Source organism: Acipenser ruthenus, chromosome 8, assembly GCF_902713425.1.
Source record: "Acipenser ruthenus chromosome 8, fAciRut3.2 maternal haplotype, whole genome shotgun sequence".
Lineage (NCBI taxonomy): Eukaryota > Metazoa > Chordata > Actinopteri > Acipenseriformes > Acipenseridae > Acipenser > Acipenser ruthenus.
In genome coordinates this window covers 46,657,763-46,681,499 of record NC_081196.1, presented here as the reverse complement: position 1 = coordinate 46,681,499, position 23,737 = coordinate 46,657,763, and the positions used below count along the sequence as shown (strand labels likewise).

Below are 23,737 nucleotides of genomic sequence, written 5' to 3'. Positions count from 1 at the left end.
AGCTATAGCCTAATCTTTTAAATCATTCAATGACTTCAAAGTGCTCCAAGCAAGCATTTTTAAACCATTAAGGAAAAGAAAAAAATGCATTTATATGGCTGTCGGTTTGGGTTTAAAAAGCTTTTAATTTTGTCAATATAGTTCCAGGATGGTTTTGATCCAGTAAAAGCTGAACCACAGATGCTTAGACTACTGCCAGTGGCAAAATTCCTCACTGTACCACAGCCTTCAACTGAAAACAAGAAACGATTGGCCAGAATTCAAGAGCTCATTCATTTCTGTACAGATGGTATGAGGGTACATACATATTTGGGGTTGGGGAAGGCTGGTTTAACCCATGAATTATTATGTAAAGCCATACACGATAACTGGGTGAGATTTACTAAGAAAACATTAACAGTTCTGCAACATTACTACAGTGCTGTTGCTTTATAATGCTGTGTGGTCATGGCCCCTTAATGTCATTCCACCAGTATTTTCATTTCCATTATAAGGCGGAACACAAATAGCACAGTCTTGTAATTATAGCTCCTGACTATAGCGCTATTAAGAGAGAGCACCATAGTTGGCTTTTGCTTGTTTAAAAACAAGTTCTAATTTTGCAGTCAAATTAATTGAAACAGAATTATACTGGTATACAAAAAACATACAGGTTAATAATCGACATAGATCATGTTATGACGTGTAAAACCTTCCACAATTTTTTTTCTAAAATGACACCCAGGGCCCCATTTTTAGCAGCAGGTGCAAGGGCAGAGGCAAGTTTTCTGAAGGGAATAAAACAGTTTCAACAGTATCAAACTAACATGTACCTGCTCTGAACTGTACTTCACCTGCTTCAAGTTGCAACTAATTGTCTTCTTGGTAGTTGTATCATGAAAATGCTTTTGTCCTTGCACATGTTGCTAAATACAGTACGGCCCTCAGACTCTTGTCTTAAGTGGTGACTGTATCAACTAAGTGAAGGAATATCACTGAGCAACAAATCAAACCATGACAGATCTGAAAAAAACATATACTAAAGAGACTGACATTTACTTTTAGATATTCGATACCATACAATTTTATAAAGGACAAATTAAATGTTTAAACTGGGCTTGTATTTAGACACAGTGCTGTTTGGAACATATTTACCAGTTTCATAGTTGTACTTAAGGATTATAAAGTAGATTTAATAATGTACAGTATATGTTCGAACAGACATTTAACTATTTAGTGACTCATGTCCATATCGTTCCACTGTGAAAGGACTACAAAAACTTTACAAATGTTTGTTTGTTTATTATCAGAGTCTGTTAGTTGGTCAGAGTTGGAAAGAGTCTTTAACCAGTTTGGGTTTGAGAGCATGAAGCTTACTGAGGTGGGTGAGGATGGTGAACTCATGATGGCAGGATCTGAGTTTGATGACTCAAGTTGCATACCATGGGACGATCCTGTCGGATTCGCCAAGAAGATGAAAACTAACTTTACTCTGAAAAATATAAATGAAGTAAAGAAAAACAAAGGTAAAGATTATCTATTAAACATGTCAATGTTGAGCCAGGGCTGGCATTTTGTCAACAATCTGTACATTTATTTATTTATTTATTTATTTTAAATGAATTATTCAGGGGCCTGTAAAAGACACAAATTCTCAAGCCATTGAAATACAGACATGCTCAAATTTGTTGGTACCCTTACAGCTCATTGAAATAATGCTTCATTCCTCCTGAAAAGTGATGAAATTAAAAGCTATTTTATCATGTATACTTGCATGCCATTGGAATGTCATAGAATAAAGCAAAGAAGCTGTGAAAAGAGATGAATTATTGCTTATTCTACAAAGATATTCTAAAATGGCCTGGACACATTTGTTGGTACCCCTTAGAAAAGATCACAAATAATTGGATTATAGAGATATTTCAAACTAATTAGTTTATTTAATTAGTATCACACATGTCTCTAATCTTGTAATCAGTCATTCAGCCTATGTAAATGGAGAAAAGTAGTCACTGTGCTGTTTGGTATCATTGTGTGCACCACACTGAACATGGACCAGAGAAAGCAAAGGAGAGAGTTGTCTGAGGAGATCAGAAAGAAAATAATAGACAAGCATGGTAAAGGTAAAGGCTACAAGACCATCTCCAAGCAGCTTGATGTTCGTGTGACAACAGTTGCAAATATTATTAAGAAGTTTAAGGTCCATGGAACTGTAGCCAACCTCCCTGGGCACGGCCGCAAAAGGTAAATCGACCCCAGAGTGAACAGAAGGATAGTGCGAATGGTAGAAAAAGAACCAAGGATAACTGCCAAAGAGATACAAGCTGAACTCCAAGGTGAAGGTACGTCAGTTTCTGATTGCACCATCCGTCGCTTTTTGAGCGAAAGTGGGCTCCATGGAAGAAGACCCAGGAGGACTCCACTTTTCACAAGTCTCCACAAGTCTCATTGAGAGCTACAGAAAATGTTTGATTGCAGTGATTGCCTCTAAAGGTTGTGCAACAAAATATTAGATTACGGTCCCATCATTTTTGTCCATGCCATTTTCATTTGTTTTATTATTTACAATATTATGTTGAATAAAAAATCAAAAGCAAAGTCTGATTTCTATTAAATATGGAATAAACAATGGTGGATGCCAATTACTTTTGTCAGTTTCAAGTTATTTCAGAGAAAATTCTGCATTCTTCGTTTTTTGTGGAGGGGTACCAACAAATTTGAGCACGTCTGTACTTGAAAGCATGCCAAACAGATATTTTTTAAATATATAAGAAACAGATAATGTTTTTTTCTTTTCTTTTTTTTTCTTTTTTTATGGCTGTCAGTTTGGGTTTAAACTTTTTCCATTACACCCTTTAGCACAAATGCAACTAATATGACTTTCCTTTCAGAGAGGAATAGAAACAGAATTAAGTTATATTTTGCTGGTGTTATACGGTTACAATTGTTTTTTTTTTATTTTTTTGTTTTTTGTTTTGTTCTTTTCAGAAAAGCATTTCTTTTCACATTTCAAAGTAGGTGTTTGTAATAAATGGCTTAGTCTGTATTTCTTTGAATGGGAAGGTTATGATAGGATTAATCCTTACAACAGACTATACATGTATTTTTTTATTATTATTTTTATTTTACAGATTATGATAGAAACTCCACAGGTTTGCTACATAGTTCACAGAGAGAGGGTCGAATGCGACAGTCGTCGTCACAGAGCTCTGGTATGATCTGGACACTGTGTTTAGATTTTTGCATGCATCTTGAAAAGATTTTGGTTGTTTTCGTGTCCCATATTATAAAACCATAATACAATTGACCAGAACTTGGAAAAGTATGTTGAAAGAACATTGAAATACAGTTTCCTAACACATAAATACAACAAAACTATTAAGGCTCATGTGTTATATGAGCAAAATGTGATAGTGTGTTTAATTTGTGAAGCAGTGAAGAGTGTCTTACGTTCTAACTTACTTTAGCCCTCCATTCTTGGCTTTTCAGCATATTTAACCAATGTTTTAACTGTCCAAAAAAACATACAATTTTTCATAAATTAACGATTGCATATTTATTTCATTTCCAAGTGTACTTTGATAACCGCGAGAAAGGATCAGAGGCTTCTTTGATGAAGGTATGTTGGTGCTTACCATAAAATTATTTTGATTTTTTACTTACAGTATGATATAAACACTGGTGGCATATATTTTGTTTAGTTCTACAAGGTCAGGATTACACACAATGTGTCACTAGTTACTTCATATTTGGTCATTCAACAGGCCAAGTTCTTTCATAAGAGAAATTCTACCCTTCCATTGTGCATGAGTTGGCCTCAGTGTGGAACCCAAAAATCATGCAGAGATATAATCTAATTTGTGTCATTAGAAAGGGAAGTATATGATCATATTTTAAGAGAAAACAATATTGTAAAAATATATATCATGTATGCTTTTTAACAGTTTATCCTTCAAAAGATAATATGAACAATTGCATTCATTGCACATTAGTAATGTTAGGTAGAGAGGTATTCAGTACTCTACTGTACTTTTGCCTATGGACTTCTTAAAACAATTGTAGGGTAATTTGAATTTATCAGTAATTGTAGATGTGTTTTATATGTATATTTTGAAGTACACTGGCCACTTTTAAGGGTAGCACTTTTTTATGATAGTTGGTAGACGTATTATTTGTTTCAATAATGTATTTTATTGTTAATAGGAATGGAAAGAAAAATGTCAGTCCTTCCAGGTTGATATTGAGGAAATACAGAAAACCCAAGTTCGATCTTTGAGAGACTGGTGCTTTGCTGAGCACTATGATCAAAACATATTTATTCAGGTAACAAGATGTTATTACTCATTGACTTTACATATTACTTACTGTTCACATGACATAATCAGTAAAAACAGATACAGAGCACACTGCTACGTTTGTAGGGGTATATAAATACATTGTTGTGTTTAATCAGGTGTTCTTGCACTTTAAAGCATAGCAGGGTTTCGTAAAATATAGCATTATACGTTCCCACGTGTTGCTACAACTGTTTAAATAATGTACCGGTAATTTTTCTTTTTTCATTGTTAACATCCTGACAACTTTTTACACTTACATCTTTAAAGTCTGTTTCAAAGCTATTTTCAAAATGGCCACTGAAGTGCACTTGGGTTTGAGATCTGTCCTCTTAATCACTGCAGGAAGTAAAAAACATAACAAGTGCTCTGGCTTTTCTTTTCCACACCACATCATGAATCATTATTGCTGTGTTACCTGTTTGACAATGTGGGCAGTAATCCTTACACTATCAGTGCACTAGAGCGGCCATTTAAAAAAAAAAAAAAAGCTTTGAAACAGACTTTAAATTACAGTCGTTGCTGCCTAATCGGGATATTAATAATCGGGAGTTCTGTTTAAATGATACAGGAGACTGGGAGATGGTTATTCCCAATGCTATTTATGTTGTTTAATTGGGATGTCACTTTGTTTAATTGGATTTTCAAGTGATGAACAGAGGCCGCTTTTTAGAGCAAGACAGGTTTGCATAGCTTAGCGCAGTGCAGTGAGTACGTGATTACGCTCTGACTTGCGTAAACCACTTTGAGCTCTTGAAGGAGTTTTCTGTGGTTTCTCAGGCTGCTGTGGCAAAGAAAGCTGGGGTGTCAGCCTCGCAGGTGATAGATGTGATTTCATTATTTTTCATTTAATTTAATTTAGAAATAAACCGCAATTAATTTTGTTTCTTTTCATTTAGAAATAAAAAAGTTAAAATAATTCTCCTCTCTTGCACATGTTGTACATTATGAATATAAGTAACTAAAGTCCTCTTAAATGGGACAGCCGCTTATTTGGGATATTTTTACATCTCCTGAGGCGTCCTGACGAAGTGTCACCGACTGTGTAAGTAAAAAGTTGTTGGGATGTTAACAATGAAAAGAATTGCAGGTACACTAGTTCAACAGTTGTAGTAACACGTGGGGATGTTTTAACGCTATATTTTTCTGTCACATTTAATTAAAGGAGTGTAATAACTTTGGGTGCAACTCCCATAAATTCAGATTAATATACAAATAAATATCATCTTACAAATAATAGTTTTTAGGATAATTATATAAAGTTTATCAGTCTTCCAGTGTACTATACTACAGTGTTTAATTGTCTTATGAAATTTTTAGATTCTCCAGAATGCTTCCCAGATGTATCAATGCACTGATATGTTCGAACGCACACAGGATAACTCACTTTTCTTGGTCTTCCACAATCCCATGAATCACCAGCAAAAGAGTCAAGAACAATGGGATATGGCTCTTCACTCTGATATTCGGTTCAGGTAAAAATCCACAGTGATATCAGTATTTTGTAGGTATAACAAAAAAAAAATTGTTTAAACTTGCTTGACATGCCGTGTGAACAATTTTATTAAATATGAAGTTTCTATTCCCTGTAGAAACTATTTAGAACATGTTGCAGACTCAATTTCTGAATGGGTAAAAGAGGAGGAGATCAAATGGCAAGCAGACCAAAAAAAGATGGAAAGTGAGAAAAAATCAAAGACATCCCATGATGCCTTATTAAAATCTAAACCAACCTCGTCAAAAAACAAGAAAACTCCACCTCCAAAAAAGGCTGCCAGTAAGACAAATTCATGTGTTTGTTTGCTTTTTCCTCATGTTGTATTGAATGCATATTGAGCGGACATTACTATCTGATAGTTGACTACATCTAGAACATGATCATGAAGTTAAACTTATAAATTCTTAGACTACACTACCGTATATTGTAGCTGAACTTAAGATTCTTCTAAACATTCTAAAAGCCAGGTACCGTTACTGTAAAATACAGTCTCTACTGCCTGTTCATTATAAACATATATTATTCAGCCTATTTTTTACATATTGGTACATTTTGTAACTTCTAAGCATAAGACATGTCCATTCTTATGCATGAATTAAAGAAATTGTAGCAAACAAAGTAATTATATTTATAGTTCCTGTTTATAGTTTATGCAATGTTACTGGCTGAAAACATGTCTATCAAAAGGGGAAGCAGCTGATTGGTTATAGACAGGAAGTAAGCCAGTAACAGGGTGGGGACCAGGACCGGATTAACGCGCAAACTAGGCATGTGCCTAGGGCCCGAACTCAAGGGGGGCCCCAAAATGTTTGTGTGTTCCAGATTTGACTGGAAAAACTTCACTTACTGACATTCGAACTAAGGCATATATATCTAAAAATCAAATTGTTCTGACAGGTGTTACGCAAATTTCCCCGAATAGAATTCTGTATCCCCACATTATTCCATGCTTGTGCAGATGCAGTTTTTAAAAGATCGCTGGACATGCATGAGTGATATTTCTGTGCCCGAGCCCTTTTGTGTTCTCAAGCACTGTCATTGAGTTCTGCTGCAGCTTGCAACAAATATTGTAAACAAGACAAAACAAATTCTGTGACCAAATAAAATAGCACATTTAACACCACTGATTTTCTAGATATACAGTACGTTCAGCCTTCTGTGTTGCTCAATACACGAAACGCTTGATTTAAAGTAACCTTACACAACGTTTCTTTTCTTTTAAAACACATTTTCATTGTATTACATGCAAATACTGTTCAGAAACATCAAGCATTCACGTCGAGTGGTCTTTGAAAAAATGCAGCTGTCTTGTATGCCAACACATTGGCAATTTCTCTGCTCTTGAGAAAAGGGCATTTTCTTTAATGAAGCAAATCAAAATCCACCTGCTCAACAAAAAAATAAGGAAACAGTGATGATTTTGCGTGCAGTAAACTGTAACGTATTTGACTACACAACAATGTACAGGCATATTTTGTTTTTTACTATTTTCGTGGACTATTGTGGAGCTGCCTTTAGTGAAAAAAAGTTTGAGCACCCTTCTATATATGACCTTTTTCAACTTCATATGGTGCTCCTTGTTTGTTTGAACTGTTGCCTTTTCATTCATTAAATCAGGAAAAGTCATTGTTGAGCTGTGCTATAGGATTTAACATAGGCTTCAGTTTTTTCTGGTTTTATTCTCAAATGTATTTAGCACACCCCCTACAGTTTAATTTTCTGTCAGATTCATTCAGTTCATAATAACTTCAGACTGAGAATTATACCTGTTGTAAAAGGGCTGAGGGCTAGTTATAAAGGCTATAATGTAGACAGAGGTATGTGTATGTGTATGTATGTATGTTTGTATGTATATGTGTGTGTGGCTGTTTGTTCAGGGATATCATGCTTTAAAATGAAAATGCGTGTTTGCACATTTCAGACTTTTATAATGAATAAATGTGCATGGCAGAGAATTTTTTTTTTTGCTGTTTTGTTAACTACAGTCATTTAAGTTATGTGGATTGTCATTCTAAAACTCGGGTACACTGCTTTTGGGTATAGTATGGTATATGCAGCAATTATTAGAATATTCTCCACATTGCCTAACAGGGATCTGACAGTTCAAATATTTTATTTATCATACCTTTTTTCTCCAGGTGAAAAAGGCACTCCCAGACCAGCCAGCAAAGCAGAAAGTGTCCAGGAACCCCAACCAGTACAGGGCCCTATTATGCGTGAGGGATCCCTTAAGGTTAGTCTAGACAATGAGGTAATACAATTATTACCATTCAGGGACTTTCCTTAGTTGTTGATATTGAAGTTCTGACAATTCCTTTCTTGTGCTTATAAGTGAAAACCTGTGAGTCCTTTCATTATTTTAACCAGTGTTACCTGTTACTTATATTTACTATAACAGGCATGGAAAGAAGAGCAGGACCGACTGAAAGAGGAAGAAGCTGCAAAGCTATTAAAGAAAGAAATGACAAAATCTGACAAGAAGGGGAAAAGAGGAAGCAAAGATAGGTCGGAATCCACTGACAGCAAAATAACCCTATCTTCTCAAAAGAAATCCCCGAGGGTTAAAAGCAAAGAACCACTTAAAACCCCAGAGCCCAATGTTACTTCGGTTCCTGATAATATCGATTCTGTGCCACCTGAAAAACTACCGCCTGTAAGTAATCACAGGTATAAAAAGGAATGTATCCAATGCATAGGGCTGGATTGTGGCCTGGGTAAGGCTGCCCACAGGCATCATACAATATATGACTTTTCTTTTTTAAAGACTGCATGCAAAGGTGAGTAGTAGGGATGTGGCGTTACTTAGTATTTTCAGAGTAATTCCCTTTAAGAATGATTTATCTGCAGAGATTAAATTAAACCAAACAAACCTATTAACTAATGTGCTAATTTCAGAACATGAAAGCTGCCTTTCCCTCACGTTTAAAGGTGAGTACCAATCAATGACAATTAACTTCTGCATCAAGTAATTTAAGATGATTAGATGCACATTTCCCTTTTAACCAGGGCGCAGATGTTTTACTTCCTTACCGGTGTTGTAAACAAGTGCAAGTGATCTGTCACGTACATGTGGCTTTTTTTATTTTATTTTTTTTAGACCTAACTCAGGAGCTACCGCTGTGCAAACTGGGAAATGTATTTTCTTTGTCGAGTTTAATCATTGTCCAGGACTACATAGGGCAGCAGTGTGGAGTAGTGGTTAGGGCTCTGGACTCTTGACCGGAGGGTTGTGGGTTCAATCCCCAGTGGGGGACACTGCTGTTGTACCCTTGAGCAAGGTACTTTACCTAGATTGCTCCAGTAAAAACCCAACTGTATAAATGGGTAATTGTATGTAAAATAATGTGATATCTGTATAATGTGAAATAATGTGATATCTTGTAACAATTGTAAGTCGCCCTGGATAAGGGCGTCTGCTAAGAAATAAATAATAATAATAATAATAATAATAATACATTCCCATAATTTACTGCAGAGATGATGCATTTATAAGAAAACAAGCAAAGTGAAATAAAAATGATTCCATATCTAAATGATAAAAGAAATGTAACCCAAATAATTGTGTGCTTTTAGTTAGTTTGGTCACACCAGGTTCTATATTAGAATGTTTTGTTTTATTTTGTTTTGTGTTGAGTAATTGACTTATGTTATTCCATTTAATTAGTGTCTATCAACTTAAACTTTCTTTAAAGGAATTACTCGGTAAATACCAGTATTGGCACACCCCTAGTGTGTAGAATCATTTGTTAAGGTTGTTGTTTAATGATGCAGACTATGAAGCCCTTCCAACTCGAGACAAATAATATATTTTTAAAAACCTGTCAAGGGTTAACTATTCAAATAACTAAGGTGGTTTTATAACGGTATTTTTATTTCAGTTTACTGGCTACAATATGGGTAACACTCTGATTCAAGTTTCTGGGAAGGTCCAATCCCTGTTTCCATCTGATGGCGGACAGATTAAAGTGGAAAGTATAAATTACGTCCAAGGTAAAGAAAAAAAAAAGCTTGTTTGTTTATTATTATTATTTTTATTATTAATTTCTTAGCAGATGCCCTTATCCAGGGCGCCTTACAATTGTTACAAGATATCACATTATTTTTACATACAATTACCCATTTATACAGTTGGGTTTTTACTGGAGCAATCTAGGTAAAGTACCTTGCTCAAGGGTACAACAGCAGTGTCCCCCACCTGGGATTGAACCCACGACCCTCCGGTCAAGAGTCCAGAGCCCTAACCACTACTCTACACTGCTGCCTTAAGATCCATTCTAGTGCAGATATTTTTTTCAAACCAGTTCCTAAACTAAACTAGTTAGTTGAACTTAAAAAGCATCTTTTAGGTTGGTTTGGTGGAATCTGTTTGTCTTACTCGTGGTCAGATATGCTTAGTAAAAGTGTAATCTGAATCTGGTGTGTGATATAATTGGATGTCCTTATGCAGTGGTTCCCAACTCTGGTTCTTAGGACTTTGTTCCAAACAAAGAATTTAGGTAATTGACCCTTAACCAGTTCAACTGACTAGTTTAGAAACTGGTTGGAAAAAAATATCTGCACTAGAATGGATCTTGAGGACTGCAATTTGGAACCTACAGTATATTCACTTTTCAGTGTTCTGAGATGAAAGGGTTTTCCAAAGAACTAATCTATGAAAAATAAAGATTTCCATTTAATTCTTCAAACACAATAGCTCTGTCAATAGTGGCTATATTTACAATGGCTATATAAATCCAGTATGATACTTTATCTTCCAATATATAACTATTTAGTCACACTTTGAATGTATTTTCAAAACTTTCATTAAACTACCATTTTAGCATAGCCCCACCTCAACAATTACCCCACCTCAGACCACAGACAAGTTTGTTGTAAAACCTTCTAAAAATGCAGGTAAACCGAAAATGTTATCGGATTACAAAGATACACCAACTGCGTAGTAGTAATATTTTTCCATTGTAAATATATCCATTGAGTTGCTTACCAGGCTTAAAAATAAAATAAAATCGTACATTATGTAATATTCAAATCATGTAAAAGCAAATTGTAAAAGTTTGCTATGTAGGGTACAACATCAATTTTTAGTAATGAAACAATCACCTGTTATTTGGAAACTGTGTCACACTTTTGGAGATTTACGAAGTCAAATTAATGTTTTTCATTTATCATTTGTATTAAAAAAAAAAAAAAGTAGAAAAGTGAACTATTCATGATAAATTATAGTTACAGTGCCAATTCCAGTTAATGCTTCCTGTGTTATAGGTTTGTCATTGATTGAGGTGAGCGTGATGAAAGACAGACACTGCTTTTTCATCCACATCACTGATCCAAGGAAGGACTTGGAGGATGAGGACAAAGATGGAGAAGGTTGATACATTTCAGCGTGTGTGCGTGCGTGCGTGTGTGTGTATGCGTGCGTGTGTATGTGTGTGTGCCATGTGAGAGAGAGTTAGTTGGTTTGTTTTTGCTGCAACAGATACTCTTTTTGATGGATACTTGAAACTAGTAAAGATTTCTGCTTTCTCCTATATTGTGCAATTAAGCCTGATAGTTATTCAAAATGATGTGAATCTACAGCAGGTATTCTGAAATATATTAGCTTAGAAAAAATGCTTTTTTCTTTTTTTTTTTTTATTACACTTATTTATTTTTGAAGTCCACATAACAAAAATACCATGCAAATGCTAGACAATTTTACATATGTCTCTACAAATGACATTGGTTTGGATCACTTTGAAAATGTAACTTAATAATATATATATATACAGTAGTATCTATTGTCAATATGAATATAAGAAGTTATTTTTTGTTGTAGTCCCTGCAGAAATGAAGAAACAGATGAAACGTGTCAGCAAGTTTGGTTCCTTTTCAGCTGTTTTGGCCAGTGGAATAAATCTGTCTTTCAGCAACTATGGACCTTCTGGAGAAGGGAAAGGTAAACTTACTCATAGTAGAAAGACTTATATAAACTGCTATTTTGACAGAAAGCATTCAGTAAATACAAATGGGCAGATCCACTAAGAGGCAAGCTTGCACCTAGTTTCCAAGCACATCCTCTTTTTGTTTGCTTAGGATTAACTGACTGTTTGAACTAAAAGTTTATCCTACATTTAAACACATGCTTTATTGTTAGTATTTTTTTTTTAAATGAGTGATTCTCCGACTGTGAATCTTTCTTCATTTTGGTATAGATAACGAAGACCCCGACCTGGTTTCCATGTTGAACATTCCCTCTGCCTGCACCACTTCTGTACCCCCTACTACTAATCCCCCTGCTGCTACCCCAGTGAAGAGAGCCAAATCCCCCAAGGCTAAGTCCCCCAGGGCCAAATCACCAAGGGCCAAGTCCCCCAGGCTGAAGTCTCCGCAGGGTAGGGGAACCACTTCATCACCCCCGACAACAGCCGAGACTCCAAGGAATGAAGAACCAAAGGTTAGCTTAATCTTAATTTCATCCATGTTGTCCAGTTAATTAAATAGTTGCAATATACTGTATATCTAATTTTTGAGCAGGGATAAGATAGCTTACACAAGCTTACACAAGTCCTGGGTTAGGAATTTGGGGGATTGCACACAAAATACTATAAAAAGATAATACTTGGACAGTACTATAATAAATAATACATCTGTGCAGCAAATAAAAATATTGATACTCTAAATCAGAACTGTGAATCAAATGTCAAATTTTAGGATTGCTGTCAGCCATGTATGATAACAAAAAAATGAATATATATATTTTTTGTATTTACTTTTTAGGTGGAGATTGAGCCATCTCTCTCAGAAGTCAATGCAGAACTTGTCCCAGAACTCCCTGATTTCCAGTCCCTGAATGTGTCCTGTCCCAATGGCCTATTAGTGAACTTCTTCAGTGAACAAACACTAGGTCAGTCCAATGCATCCCTTTGGCCCAAGTAGCATTGAGCTTTACAGCCTATATTACAGTCAAAAGATGTATTTCCGGCTTTCACTATCATACATTCTTGTACTTACTGAAAAGTCTGTGGCATTTTAGAGAATAATATTTAATTTAAATGCGTCCTAGAAGAAATATGAATGGAAAAACAAGCAATGTTAATCAATGGCATTTTTTCTATAGCAGTAGTTCAAGAATGGGATAAAATACTGTATGTGACAAGCTATTATAGAACATGTTTTGCATTAGTATCCCTGTCCCAATGTCATCACTGTACATTACCGCGTACATTTGTTTTGATCACTCTGACTAGGTCTGAAGAGTGAGGTACTGCAATGCTCTCACAAAATCCTAGTAAGGCAGAGGTATCCAGTACAGCACATTAGTCCCTGTGAGTCTGAGAAGAAGAGTCTTTCTCTGATGGATGAGGTGTCCAGAGTCATTACAAGCCAAGGAACTGTAATCAAGTACATGAAGGATGGATCCACCCAGGTAAAACACCCCCAACGTTTGAGGATTGTCTTTGCATAAGGTTGCTAAATGTATGTATGGTACAAACAAAAGGCTGTTGAAAGGCTGCTGTTGGCCCTTTATTGCTTTACAAAATAGAGCTAACCAATATCCTCCTGATAAAATGAAGAAACAGAACAGACTGTTACATTGGTTCTTTACCCTGTGGTCCATGGAAAATAGTTTGATTTTAAATTGTTGTATTTTCTGCAGGTTCTTTTTGCTGATGGTACCGTGAGTAAAAGCCCAGATTCGGGGCCCATTCTCAAGCCTCCCACGGCTCCTCAGCCACCATGCCCAGAACCCAAGCCACAAGACAGTGCTCTTAACACTAAAGAGCATAAATCTGAGACAAACGAGCCCACAGACAAAAAAGGTAAAGGTGCCAAAGTTAATTTAATTAAATATATATTTCAATCAGTGGTTTTCAATAGAATACATTTTACATTTAGCGCATTGGTCTTTAATTTTGCTCCCAGTTCTTGATGCTCATGATTACAGGCATGAATGGCTAACCCTGTTCAAGTGGTATCACTAAATAGCAATTTTCTCCTTTTCAGCCACTTCTGTTTGTAGGTAGGCAAGTAAACAGGTTTATGGTCACCTAGCAAGCCTGTCATAATTTCCAAATAAAAAGGATGTGTTCCTAAGCACTTATCCTCATCCTGTTTGATATTAAAGATCTTTACACTCAGCGAAAACACAAGAAAAAGAAAATGTGAAAATTATTCTAGTCTGTCAGTTCGTATAATCCAGGTGACCTGGCAGAAGCGCGATGCCTTTATTTTTCTATTTGAGAACCGAAAAAAAAAGTGTGATATAAATCTATTTTTCTTTAGGGAAGCTTGTCCACAGAAACAGTGTTGTTGCGGTTAAGACAGAGTTGGTTGATGCCAATGTCTCAGACGTCAAGCATTTAGTGGGGGGCCTTCCTGAATCCCCAGCTGGAACCTGGGTTACCACCACACCATCTGGCCTGAGGGTGGCAACCAAAGGAGAGGAAAAGGTTCAAATCAAACATGCTCTTGCTTACAAGGCCACAGACCCAGTCAATGAAGTGGTAAGTAGCAATCTGTGCAGCCAGATTTGATATTAGTGATTCAGCTACATCTTAAATAGTCCAGCATGTTGTTTGCAGGGTTTGTTCTGTAAGATTATGTCTGTCATGAGCTCACCTATTAAAGGTGCAGGGTGAGTCATGCAGTCAGAGGAGTGCAGGTTTTTATCCCAGCTGTTCCAAGTTACCTGGGCTTCCTTGCCACAGTGGGTCTTACAGGACAGGTTCCCAGGGAGTTTGAGTGGACTTGTGGGCTGGGCATTGTCCTCTAGGAAGTGATAGCTACCACACTCCGGGTGTAAAAATGTAATTGACTTGGTGGTGGATTCAGAGGATGTCCTCTGACCTTCAGTTCTGAGGTATTGTTGGAAGTTGCTGTGGTGAGGTAACATAATTAGACACTCTAAATTGAGGGGAAAAACGTGTGTAAAGTTAAGGGAACACAAAGCTACGTATTCAGGAACAGTGACTTCCTGTATCTAACCCCAAGTCTCCCCTAGTGTACCATGCAGTGGCCTGAAATCTAGTCTCCTAAAGCCGAGTCCAAAGCCACAAAGTGGCTTTGTGTTCTTTGAGTTTAACATAATGACATCCTACAATTAAAAATCCCAGGGACATTTCTTAGTTCTTTCATTTTTATCTGGGGATCATAATAAATTGTATTTTTTTCATATTTTATTATAGTGTATGTAGTGTTTCTTGTTATTCAATTAACTCTGCTTGAAAGTGTTGAGTAACTGTGTGTAGAACAACAAAAAAAAAACACTAATTACATGTTGATGAATAGCACACTTGTCTACAGTATTTTGAATAAATGTTCTAAGCAAGACAAAACAGAAAATTATTATTCGAAATATTGTGTTTACTAGACTATGATAACCCGAGAAGATAAAGTACTGACTGTGATAGGAAATGATGACTATGTTGCTGTGGAGCATGCTGATGGGACAAGAATCACTACCTTTAACCAGGATGTTGAAATCCCAGGCTCCATGGACCATGATGAGACAGGTAAGGGAAAAGAACATTTGTGAAGGAACTACATTGTAAAGACTCCCAAACAGTATACCTGTCCTACTCTGTCTCATAATTTGAAATAGACAACAGACCTCCATACCCATTCCCTTGTGTAGAATGTTTTTAACCCCATACTACTGACAGTTGGTTCACTGAAGATGAAAGAAAGATCAAATGTCCATAAGGACAAACAACACCACTTTCAACAACGTCTTTGTTTCGTTCAGGGGAAGATCCACTCACAGTCTCAAAAAAAGTGAAATTTGTTCAAATCGAGTGTTTGGGATTTGCCACCCTCATAATGAACAGTAAGGATGGCACCTGCACTACTGTTTTTGGAGATGGATCAACAATCATTGCTAACCCCCAAGGAGCCTATCAGGTGAGGGTCTACGAATGAGCATGTGTATCATCCACTTTATTTCAAATCTCTCTTGTAAATGTACTTAACATTGTCTGCTATAAGTAAACTACAATGTGGTACATTAGTTATTGGAACACAATGTAAGAGAATATGAAAGAAAGAGTATATATTTTTAGTTTTATATTTCCTGTTCCATTAATCATTCACTACATAAATACACAATCCAAAAAAACATACACATTCATTAAATGATGAGAAAAAAAGCAAAGTTAAATATAAAGTGGGCAATTTAGTTACTGTTAAATGATGATTGTATGATTATAGTTTGGCCATTGAATAACATTTTCCATTTTGGCTTGTAAAATAACTTTGCTGTATGTTTCAAGTTTTACATTTAAACTGTTTGAAATTACATGTATATTAAATACATGCCTTTGGCTCTAGGTCTGTCCACCAAGCTCTGGGTGTCTTTGCATTGATAGTGATGGCAGTGCTGTGTACAACTGTAAACCAAATGATAGAAGCATGACCCTTAGTGGTACAAACTTGGAACTACAACCTTGCATTTACACTATGCGTCACACCACAGAGGTTATTTGTGAGGTTATGGATCCAGAAGGCAACCTTTTCCAGGTAAAGAAGGGCTATTTTTGGGTTAGGGTCATTGTGTATCATACAGATGGTAACTAACCTAAATCTAAGTAAGTGTATGCTGGTGAAAGTCTTGTGTGTATCATAAAGAAAACAATTCTAGTGTTCACTTCCTGTCAAAGTCTTGGAATAGAGGCAATGTATATGGATATGGATGTTAATATTATATTTTATATATATATAAAATCTAAGAATAGCTGTCCCTCAATTAATTCATATTAGGCAATGAAACAAATGATAATTTGGGTTGAATACAAATATGTAAAAGAAAATAAATGCTGGGAAATGTTACCGTATTTCTGTCCACCCCAGTATGCACCCATCTTTGCTTCCTCATGCAGTTTATTACTACTGTTTACGTGGTGTTCAATTGCAGGTAATGGTGGATGGAAAAACATCAACTTTTATCTCCAACACTGAAGCGGGTGCAGAAGAGGAGGTGGAAGACTTGCTACAAGAACAGACTTTAAAGTATAACCCTGTGACTTATAAAGAACATGCACCAAGGTATGGCACTTCTTTTTGTCAGTGGTTTCAGCAGAGTGAATAGAGACCTGGAGACAGGTTTATCATTTTAAAATATAAAGTGCCTGTTATTTACAGCACATACTCTGATTTAATGTACATGATTATGATATTTTATTTGTGTTGGTGTTACATTATTTTTTACAACTGTAAACAGAGATTGTTAGCGATAATGGAAAGAATGCTCTAGAATTGTTCTTTCATATAACATATAACATTTCACCAGACAGTAGTTCAGTCCTGCAGTCAAACATCTTATTTTCCAGGTTTTTCATTGTCCATGCTGATGGTTCTGGTACTGAACTGTTGCGATCCAGAGATGTGGAAGATTACCTGTCACAATGCTTCACTGACCCGGCTATAGCAGTGCTCAAGGAGCCACTGCCGGATTTCCAAGGTAAGGGAGCTTTGTGTCTGTCGTCAGTGGTACTGAAAGAAAATGTAGATAAACAACTTATTCAACCAGATCTTCCTCTCAAGTATTTCTCTTTGTATGGATATGCTTTGCCATTGACTTCTGCAGTTAAAGCCACTTCAACTTCAAGGTAATGCTTTAAAAAAAAATACTTTCAGACTTTATTTATTACAATTGTAATAACCCTAATTGTCAAAATACACCTTGACCAATTTTGCTACATATTTCTGTAGTATTGTTGTTGTTTTTTTGTTTTTTTTCTTCTCAGGTGTTTATGGAATTACTGTTCTCCATCCATGCACTGAGGATATCTGGTCCCACTGGTTAATAAAAAAGGAAATAGAGAACATTATTCCTCCAAATCTTAAGTCTAGGGAATGGGACCACTTTCCATCAACTGAGGTAAGCTGTTTAATGGCCTCATCTGATTAATATACAGCCTTTAAAAAGCTATTCTATACAGGTCCATTGTGTACACGATTATACATTGTAACCTGGGGAATTCTCACAAATATGTACAAATGGCATTATGGAAAGATAACACTGTTTTAGTAGCCACTTGAAATGTTTTCAAGTAAATATCAATCTAATAATGCATATCTCTGAAAATAGCCTTTTTTATGGATATTGCATACTAGCTAGATGTAGGTTTTCCTTATGATAGGGTCAGTAAAACCTGTAAGTAGTCTGCTTTTGTAATGACCATTTTTTTTCTTGGGAATTTAACCATTCCAGAAGAAGACCCCTGGGCCTCCATTTGGCACATCCATTGGAAAGGGTCTTAACATACAAGAAAGGCCAGCATCTGCTCATACTGTCCCTATATTAAAGTGCCCTAAAGTGCTCAAGACCCGTCAGCTTATCCAGTATACACCCGTGAGCAACTTGCTGCGGAGAAAGATGGAACAGTCCCTTAAGGTATTGTGTAAAAAAAAAAAAAAAACGATGAGACACATACCGAATGGTTTTAGATTAGAAAAGACAAAATGTTTCAGGGTACATTTAATTTAAGTTTTTTGTTACAGATAAAATCCAAGTTACTGTTTCAAACCTATCATAGAGGATTGGGCATACATGCACATTGTGGAAAACAAATTTAGAACAGTTTAGTGCTTTTATCCCTCAGAAAATACTAGGTGTAGAGGATTAGGTTATGCACCTCTTGCGGTATATTTGGGGACAAAAAATAAATAGATGATGATGACTGCCCTTTAAGAGTTTGGTACATTGTCTGAAATATGACATATCTTAACTACTCTTTTTGTATTCTTGTTTAAAAGGCCAACTCTTGTGATTTAAAACAAATATTTTTATTAGAGGATAAAAGCAGTTGATATAAGCATGTATCACAGCACTTTAATTTGCTTGGTTTTGGCAGGGGGTTGGGGAGGAGGCGGTAGTCTTCAAGCATGGCACAGACTGCAAAGAGGGGTAGGGTTAAATTTGGTAGCTACAACTGATTGAAGGATGACATAATGTGGGAGTGACCTTAGCCCCATGTCAACTTCCTGTCAATCAACCAGTGATCATATCTGCAGATGTATTTAGAGTTTCCTTCCTTATACTTGGCATAGCTTCTCACTATTTATTTAGGTTTTGTTTTGTTTTTCAAGGGCTACATTGACCACATACTAAGAAAAGATTATGAGTTTGATGAAATGATGGTTAAAGATCCTAGAACAGAAGAGGAAAGAGTCCATGCTACTGACTTGCTCAAGCTTGTTTTGGTGAGCGAATAACACAAAAAATATAATTGTAATATTTGTATTCAAATCTTGCATTACCACAATAATGTAGTGTTGTGGTGATCGAACCTTCTGGTGTCAGTACTAATGCCATAGTAATGTATCTCTTACATATTGATGAGACCATGTGCTTAGATTATTACAATAGCAGTTGTTTGTTTGTCAAATTGTTTGTCTAATTTTATTACTAAGGGAATTCAAGCTAAACCTATAGCGCGTATGGGCTTCCCTGTTCAACATTCAGTGACATTTGTTTAAATGATGTTTAATTTAAGCACTACTGGCTGAAACAAGCACTTGGTATTGTAACTCCATTGCACTGAATTAAATTTTTTGCTTTTATGCTTAGTATAACAATGTTTACATAAACAGCAGTGCATGTACCTCTGCAAAATGTGATGGACTCTATGGTCTGACAAGGGGATCTTTTTGTGTTAATAATATTAATAATGACCTAACATAGTTAGCTAGAAGAAGGGTACAAGCAAGGGGTCATACACAGTGTCTCGTCACACTCATTTAAGTTATTTTCTTGTGCTTCTAGTCTCTCCCAGATTCCAATGAACCGGTAGATCTTGGGGACGACAGAAAAGGCAATGGTGAGACCATTTGTTAATTTTGGCAAGTACAAAGAAATGTGTTAAATATTGTATGTAAATATGTATAACTATACCAATACATATCGGGAACAAATACTTTTTTAGTTCGATGTAAGCTTAACATGTATTCCTTGTTGTGTTGTAGTTGATATAGCTTCACTCTACGAGCAAGCAATTACCATTCCATCCACCACACCACCAGAAAAACAAACTTGGCCTGAGTGCTCAAAAGAAATTTGGGAAAGAAACAGGTATTTTGTTTTAAATATTTGTATTCAACATAATAACATAATGTGCTTTGTGTTATATGAAAAAAATAAAATGATATCCATCTCTTCAGATATTATCTCAGATGCTACTGCAGGCAAAACACCACAGTAGGCATAACTGATCATGATTGTCTTTGCTCCGTGGTTATCTACTTCAGATTTAGGGTGCTTTCAAGGTAGATAATATTCACCCCCTTTGGACTTTTCCACATTTTGTAGTGTTACAACCTGGAATTAAAATGGATTTAATTAGGATTTTTTGTCACTGATCTACACAAAGTAGTCCATAATGTCGAAGTGGGGAAAAAAATCTACATATTTTTCAAAATTATTTACAAATAAAAAACAGAAAAGTCTTGATTGCATAAGTATTCACCCCCTTTGCTGTGACACCCCTAAATAAGCTCTGGTGCAACCAATTGCCTTCAGAAGTCACATAATTAGTTGAATGGAGTTAGAGAGCATATCTAAACAAACAGCATCATGAAGACCAAGGAGCTACCAAAACAAGTCTGGGATAAAGTTCTGGAGAAGCAACAATCAGGGTTGGGTTATAAAAAAATATCCCAAACTTTGAACATCCCCCAGAGCACCGTTAAATCCATTATTAAAAAATGGAAGGAATATGGCACAACCGCGACTCTGCCTAGAGAAGGCCGTCCACCAAAACTCAGTGACCAGGTAAGGAGGGCATTAGTCAGAGAAGCAACCAAGAGGCCAATGGTAACTCTGAAGGAGCTGGCGAGATCCACAGCTGAGATGGGAGAAACCGTCCATGGGACAACTATAACCCGGACGCTCCACAAAGCTGGGCTTTATGGAAGAGTGGTGAGAAGTAAGCCATTGCTGAAAAAAACCTATATCAAATCCCGTTTGGATTTTGCCAAAAGGCATGTGGGAGACACAGCAAACATGTGGAAAAAGGTTCTCTGGTCTGATGAGACTAAAACTGAACTTTTTGGCCTTAGCGCAAAACGCTATGTGTGGCGCAAAGCCAACACTGCTCATCACCCTGAGAACACCATTCCCACAGTGAAGCATGGTGGTGGCAGCATCATGTTATGGGGATGCTTTTCATCAGCAGGGACTGGGAAACTGGTCAGGAATGAGGGCAAAATGGATGGAGCCAAATACAGGGAAATTCTAGAGGAAAAGCTGTTTCAGTCTGCAAGAGACCTGGGACTGGGGCGGAGGTTCACCTTCCAGCAGGAAAATGACCCTAAACACACAGCCAAAGCTACACTGGATTGGTTTAAAAACAAGAACCTGAATGTCTTAGAATGGCCCAGTCAAAGCCCAGACCTCAATCCGATTGAGAATCTGTGGCAAGACTTGAAAATTGCTGTTCTCCAACGGTCCCCATCCAACTTGACAGAGCTTGAGCAATTTTGCCAAGAAGAATGGGCAAAAATTGCAGGATCCAGATGTGCAAAGCTGGTAGAGACTTACCCAAAAAGACTCACAGCTGTAATTGCTGCCAAAGGTGTTTCTACCAAGTATTGACTCAGGGGAGGTGAATACTTATGCAACCAACAAATGTCTTTTATTTTGTTTAATTAACTTTTGTGTCACAATAAAAAATATTTTGCACCTTCAAAGTGTTAAGTATGTTGTGTAAATCAAATGGTAAAAATCCCAATTAAATCAATTTTAATTCCAGGTTGTCACACTACAAAATATGGAAAAGTCCAAGGGGGGTGAATACTTATGCAAGGCACTGTATATAACCCAGTAGTATCGTTTTCAAAAAGCACCTTATTAAATGAATGACTTTCTACAAATGCATTTCAGAAATTGCTAATGCAATTATTTATTTATTTTTCTATTTCTTTACATGCAGCTGGGAGGAAGTAAAACAGGAATCTAACTGGGCAGGGAGATTAGAACAGTGCAGGTAACGCAAAATGAAGAAAAACAGTTATATACTGCCTAAAGCTCGCCATGTTATGACAAGTATGATTTATATACTGCTTTATGTGTAAATATCTGATTAAGTGGAACATTTTGGGGAACACAAATAACTGATTGTACCGTACTTGTAGCTAGAGTATATTTCACAAGGAACTATATTATTTTATTTTGTTAACACATTTAGGGGGCGATGTAAGGATACGCACAAAGTGATTTGCGGGTGCAAAACCCCCATAATGCTGCCGTAAAGTCTGATTTTACCAGTCGCTAAAAATGCAGCGTATGTAAAGAATGGTGTTCATCTGGCATTCTGCACCCGCTATCAAATTTGCACTTTGCCATTATTAATCCCTTAAAATTATACTGAAAAGCAAATGAAGAAAATAGCATGGAATGGGCGGGATCTGGATACTAAGCGGGCGCAAACATTATAATGTGATGTAAGGATTTTGCCTTGCACTTACGCAATTGCTGACCCTCCAAAAACTTTAAACTTCTTCTTACAAGCTGCACTCCATTGTAGAAGCGAGTAACTAAGAGCTGTATAAAAGCACACACCTGCAGAGACCTGTTATTGGCTTCAGGATGGCTGCTGTGGTACACATCCTGATTTTGTGACACTTTGCTCTTGTTGAGTAGAGGCAGGAACATGTTTGGAAGAGAAGGGCAAGACGAAGAAGACCCTGCATATTCAATCCCAGGGTCACTTTGTTTGGAATGCCGGAGGATGTGGTGCTAAAGCGTTATCGTCTCACCCCGCAGGTCATCCTTGACCTCATAGCTGAAGTGAGGGATGAGCTAGACCCTCGTGTCAATCTAGGGACCGCTATCCCTGCACATGTGAAATTGCTGTGTTCTCTGCACTACTTAGGCTCTGGTTCCTTTCAGACCACAGTTAGAATGTCTGGAGGGACAGCCCCATCCACCTTTTCCAGAGTGCTAGGATGTCATGCTGAAAATGGCAGGCCAATACATATAATTTCCTAAGGATAGTCACATAGCTGATGTTGGAGACTTTTCCAAACAACTCTGTTTCATGCCGAGTGACCTCAGCCATAAGAACTCTCCGCTCCTTTTCAGAAAACTTTTCTTTTTTTGTTTCCGTGCACCAAGAGGACTTTGATGCCCTTTTCTTTGTATTTTTGTGCTCCACAAATGTCATAGAGTGACTACTGCTCTCTGTACTCCTAACTCTGCAAGTGTGGCTGCTAAATAGGCCGATGTGCTCACTTAGATCCTCATTATCATAATTGCAGATCATTATTTATGCATGTTGAGTAATCTGCATTGCTTTTAAGCTTAGAGCGCAGTGCAAAATAATTACCTGGCTGTAATGCAGTTTGAATTTTGCATCCGCAATTATTTGCACTGCGCCTATACTTACATCACCCCCTTACAATGTCAATAAGAATTATGCTGACTGTGCCATCAGTAATTTGAGAACTTTCACCATGTTCTGGAAGAAATTTAGAGCTTGAAATTCTAAAGGAAGCAGAAACTAAAAGTCTTCCCATTACAATTTAGACAGGAGAAGCTTGAAGAAATGAAATGCAGAGTGGCATTGAAGAACAGAACAATCCCACCATATTTTGAATCTGAACTGGGTGAGGCATTCCTGCTTACACAGGTAAGACATGTTGGAAGCAGTGCACCCTGCTGGTTAGCGCTGATGACAGAGAGCAAGTTTCTTATCACATTTACATTTTTGCATTGACAAAAAACATCTGACAGCTACGCTTTATTTTAGGTAAGGTAAGTATACTTTGTCCAGTTATTTTATTATGCAACTCAATAATTCTATTTATAAAATGGCTTGGATAAATTAAGTGCTGTGATTGGCTAAACAAGATCACATGACTGTGCGGTAATAATTGTCTTACTGCACGGCTATGACATCATAGACCAACTTACTTACCTGATCTGTTAATATTACCACACCTTAATAGTAAC

At 36.7% G+C, this 23,737-nt stretch overlaps 1 protein-coding gene across 1 annotated transcript in view; it reads left to right on the top strand.

The window, feature by feature from the left end:
* The window catches only part of spag17 (sperm associated antigen 17), a 44,295-nt gene that overhangs the window by 15,428 nt on the left and 5,130 nt on the right, over positions 1 to 23,737 (top strand). The window contains exons 13-41 of the mRNA XM_034010607.3: positions 142 to 289; positions 1,290 to 1,505; positions 3,111 to 3,191; positions 3,552 to 3,598; positions 4,183 to 4,302; positions 5,634 to 5,788; positions 5,906 to 6,090; positions 7,950 to 8,044; positions 8,210 to 8,464; positions 9,690 to 9,801; positions 11,074 to 11,178; positions 11,627 to 11,746; positions 12,003 to 12,244; positions 12,568 to 12,694; positions 13,038 to 13,216; positions 13,448 to 13,610; positions 14,074 to 14,294; positions 15,161 to 15,302; positions 15,536 to 15,690; positions 16,117 to 16,305; positions 16,700 to 16,830; positions 17,115 to 17,245; positions 17,532 to 17,665; positions 17,999 to 18,181; positions 18,877 to 18,990; positions 19,553 to 19,607; positions 19,753 to 19,858; positions 21,717 to 21,770; positions 23,312 to 23,414. Coding sequence (XP_033866498.3) covers positions 142 to 289; positions 1,290 to 1,505; positions 3,111 to 3,191; positions 3,552 to 3,598; positions 4,183 to 4,302; positions 5,634 to 5,788; positions 5,906 to 6,090; positions 7,950 to 8,044; positions 8,210 to 8,464; positions 9,690 to 9,801; positions 11,074 to 11,178; positions 11,627 to 11,746; positions 12,003 to 12,244; positions 12,568 to 12,694; positions 13,038 to 13,216; positions 13,448 to 13,610; positions 14,074 to 14,294; positions 15,161 to 15,302; positions 15,536 to 15,690; positions 16,117 to 16,305; positions 16,700 to 16,830; positions 17,115 to 17,245; positions 17,532 to 17,665; positions 17,999 to 18,181; positions 18,877 to 18,990; positions 19,553 to 19,607; positions 19,753 to 19,858; positions 21,717 to 21,770; positions 23,312 to 23,414 — 4,068 coding nt within the window. The remainder of the gene's footprint in view (positions 1 to 141; positions 290 to 1,289; positions 1,506 to 3,110; positions 3,192 to 3,551; positions 3,599 to 4,182; positions 4,303 to 5,633; positions 5,789 to 5,905; positions 6,091 to 7,949; positions 8,045 to 8,209; positions 8,465 to 9,689; positions 9,802 to 11,073; positions 11,179 to 11,626; positions 11,747 to 12,002; positions 12,245 to 12,567; positions 12,695 to 13,037; positions 13,217 to 13,447; positions 13,611 to 14,073; positions 14,295 to 15,160; positions 15,303 to 15,535; positions 15,691 to 16,116; positions 16,306 to 16,699; positions 16,831 to 17,114; positions 17,246 to 17,531; positions 17,666 to 17,998; positions 18,182 to 18,876; positions 18,991 to 19,552; positions 19,608 to 19,752; positions 19,859 to 21,716; positions 21,771 to 23,311; positions 23,415 to 23,737) is intronic.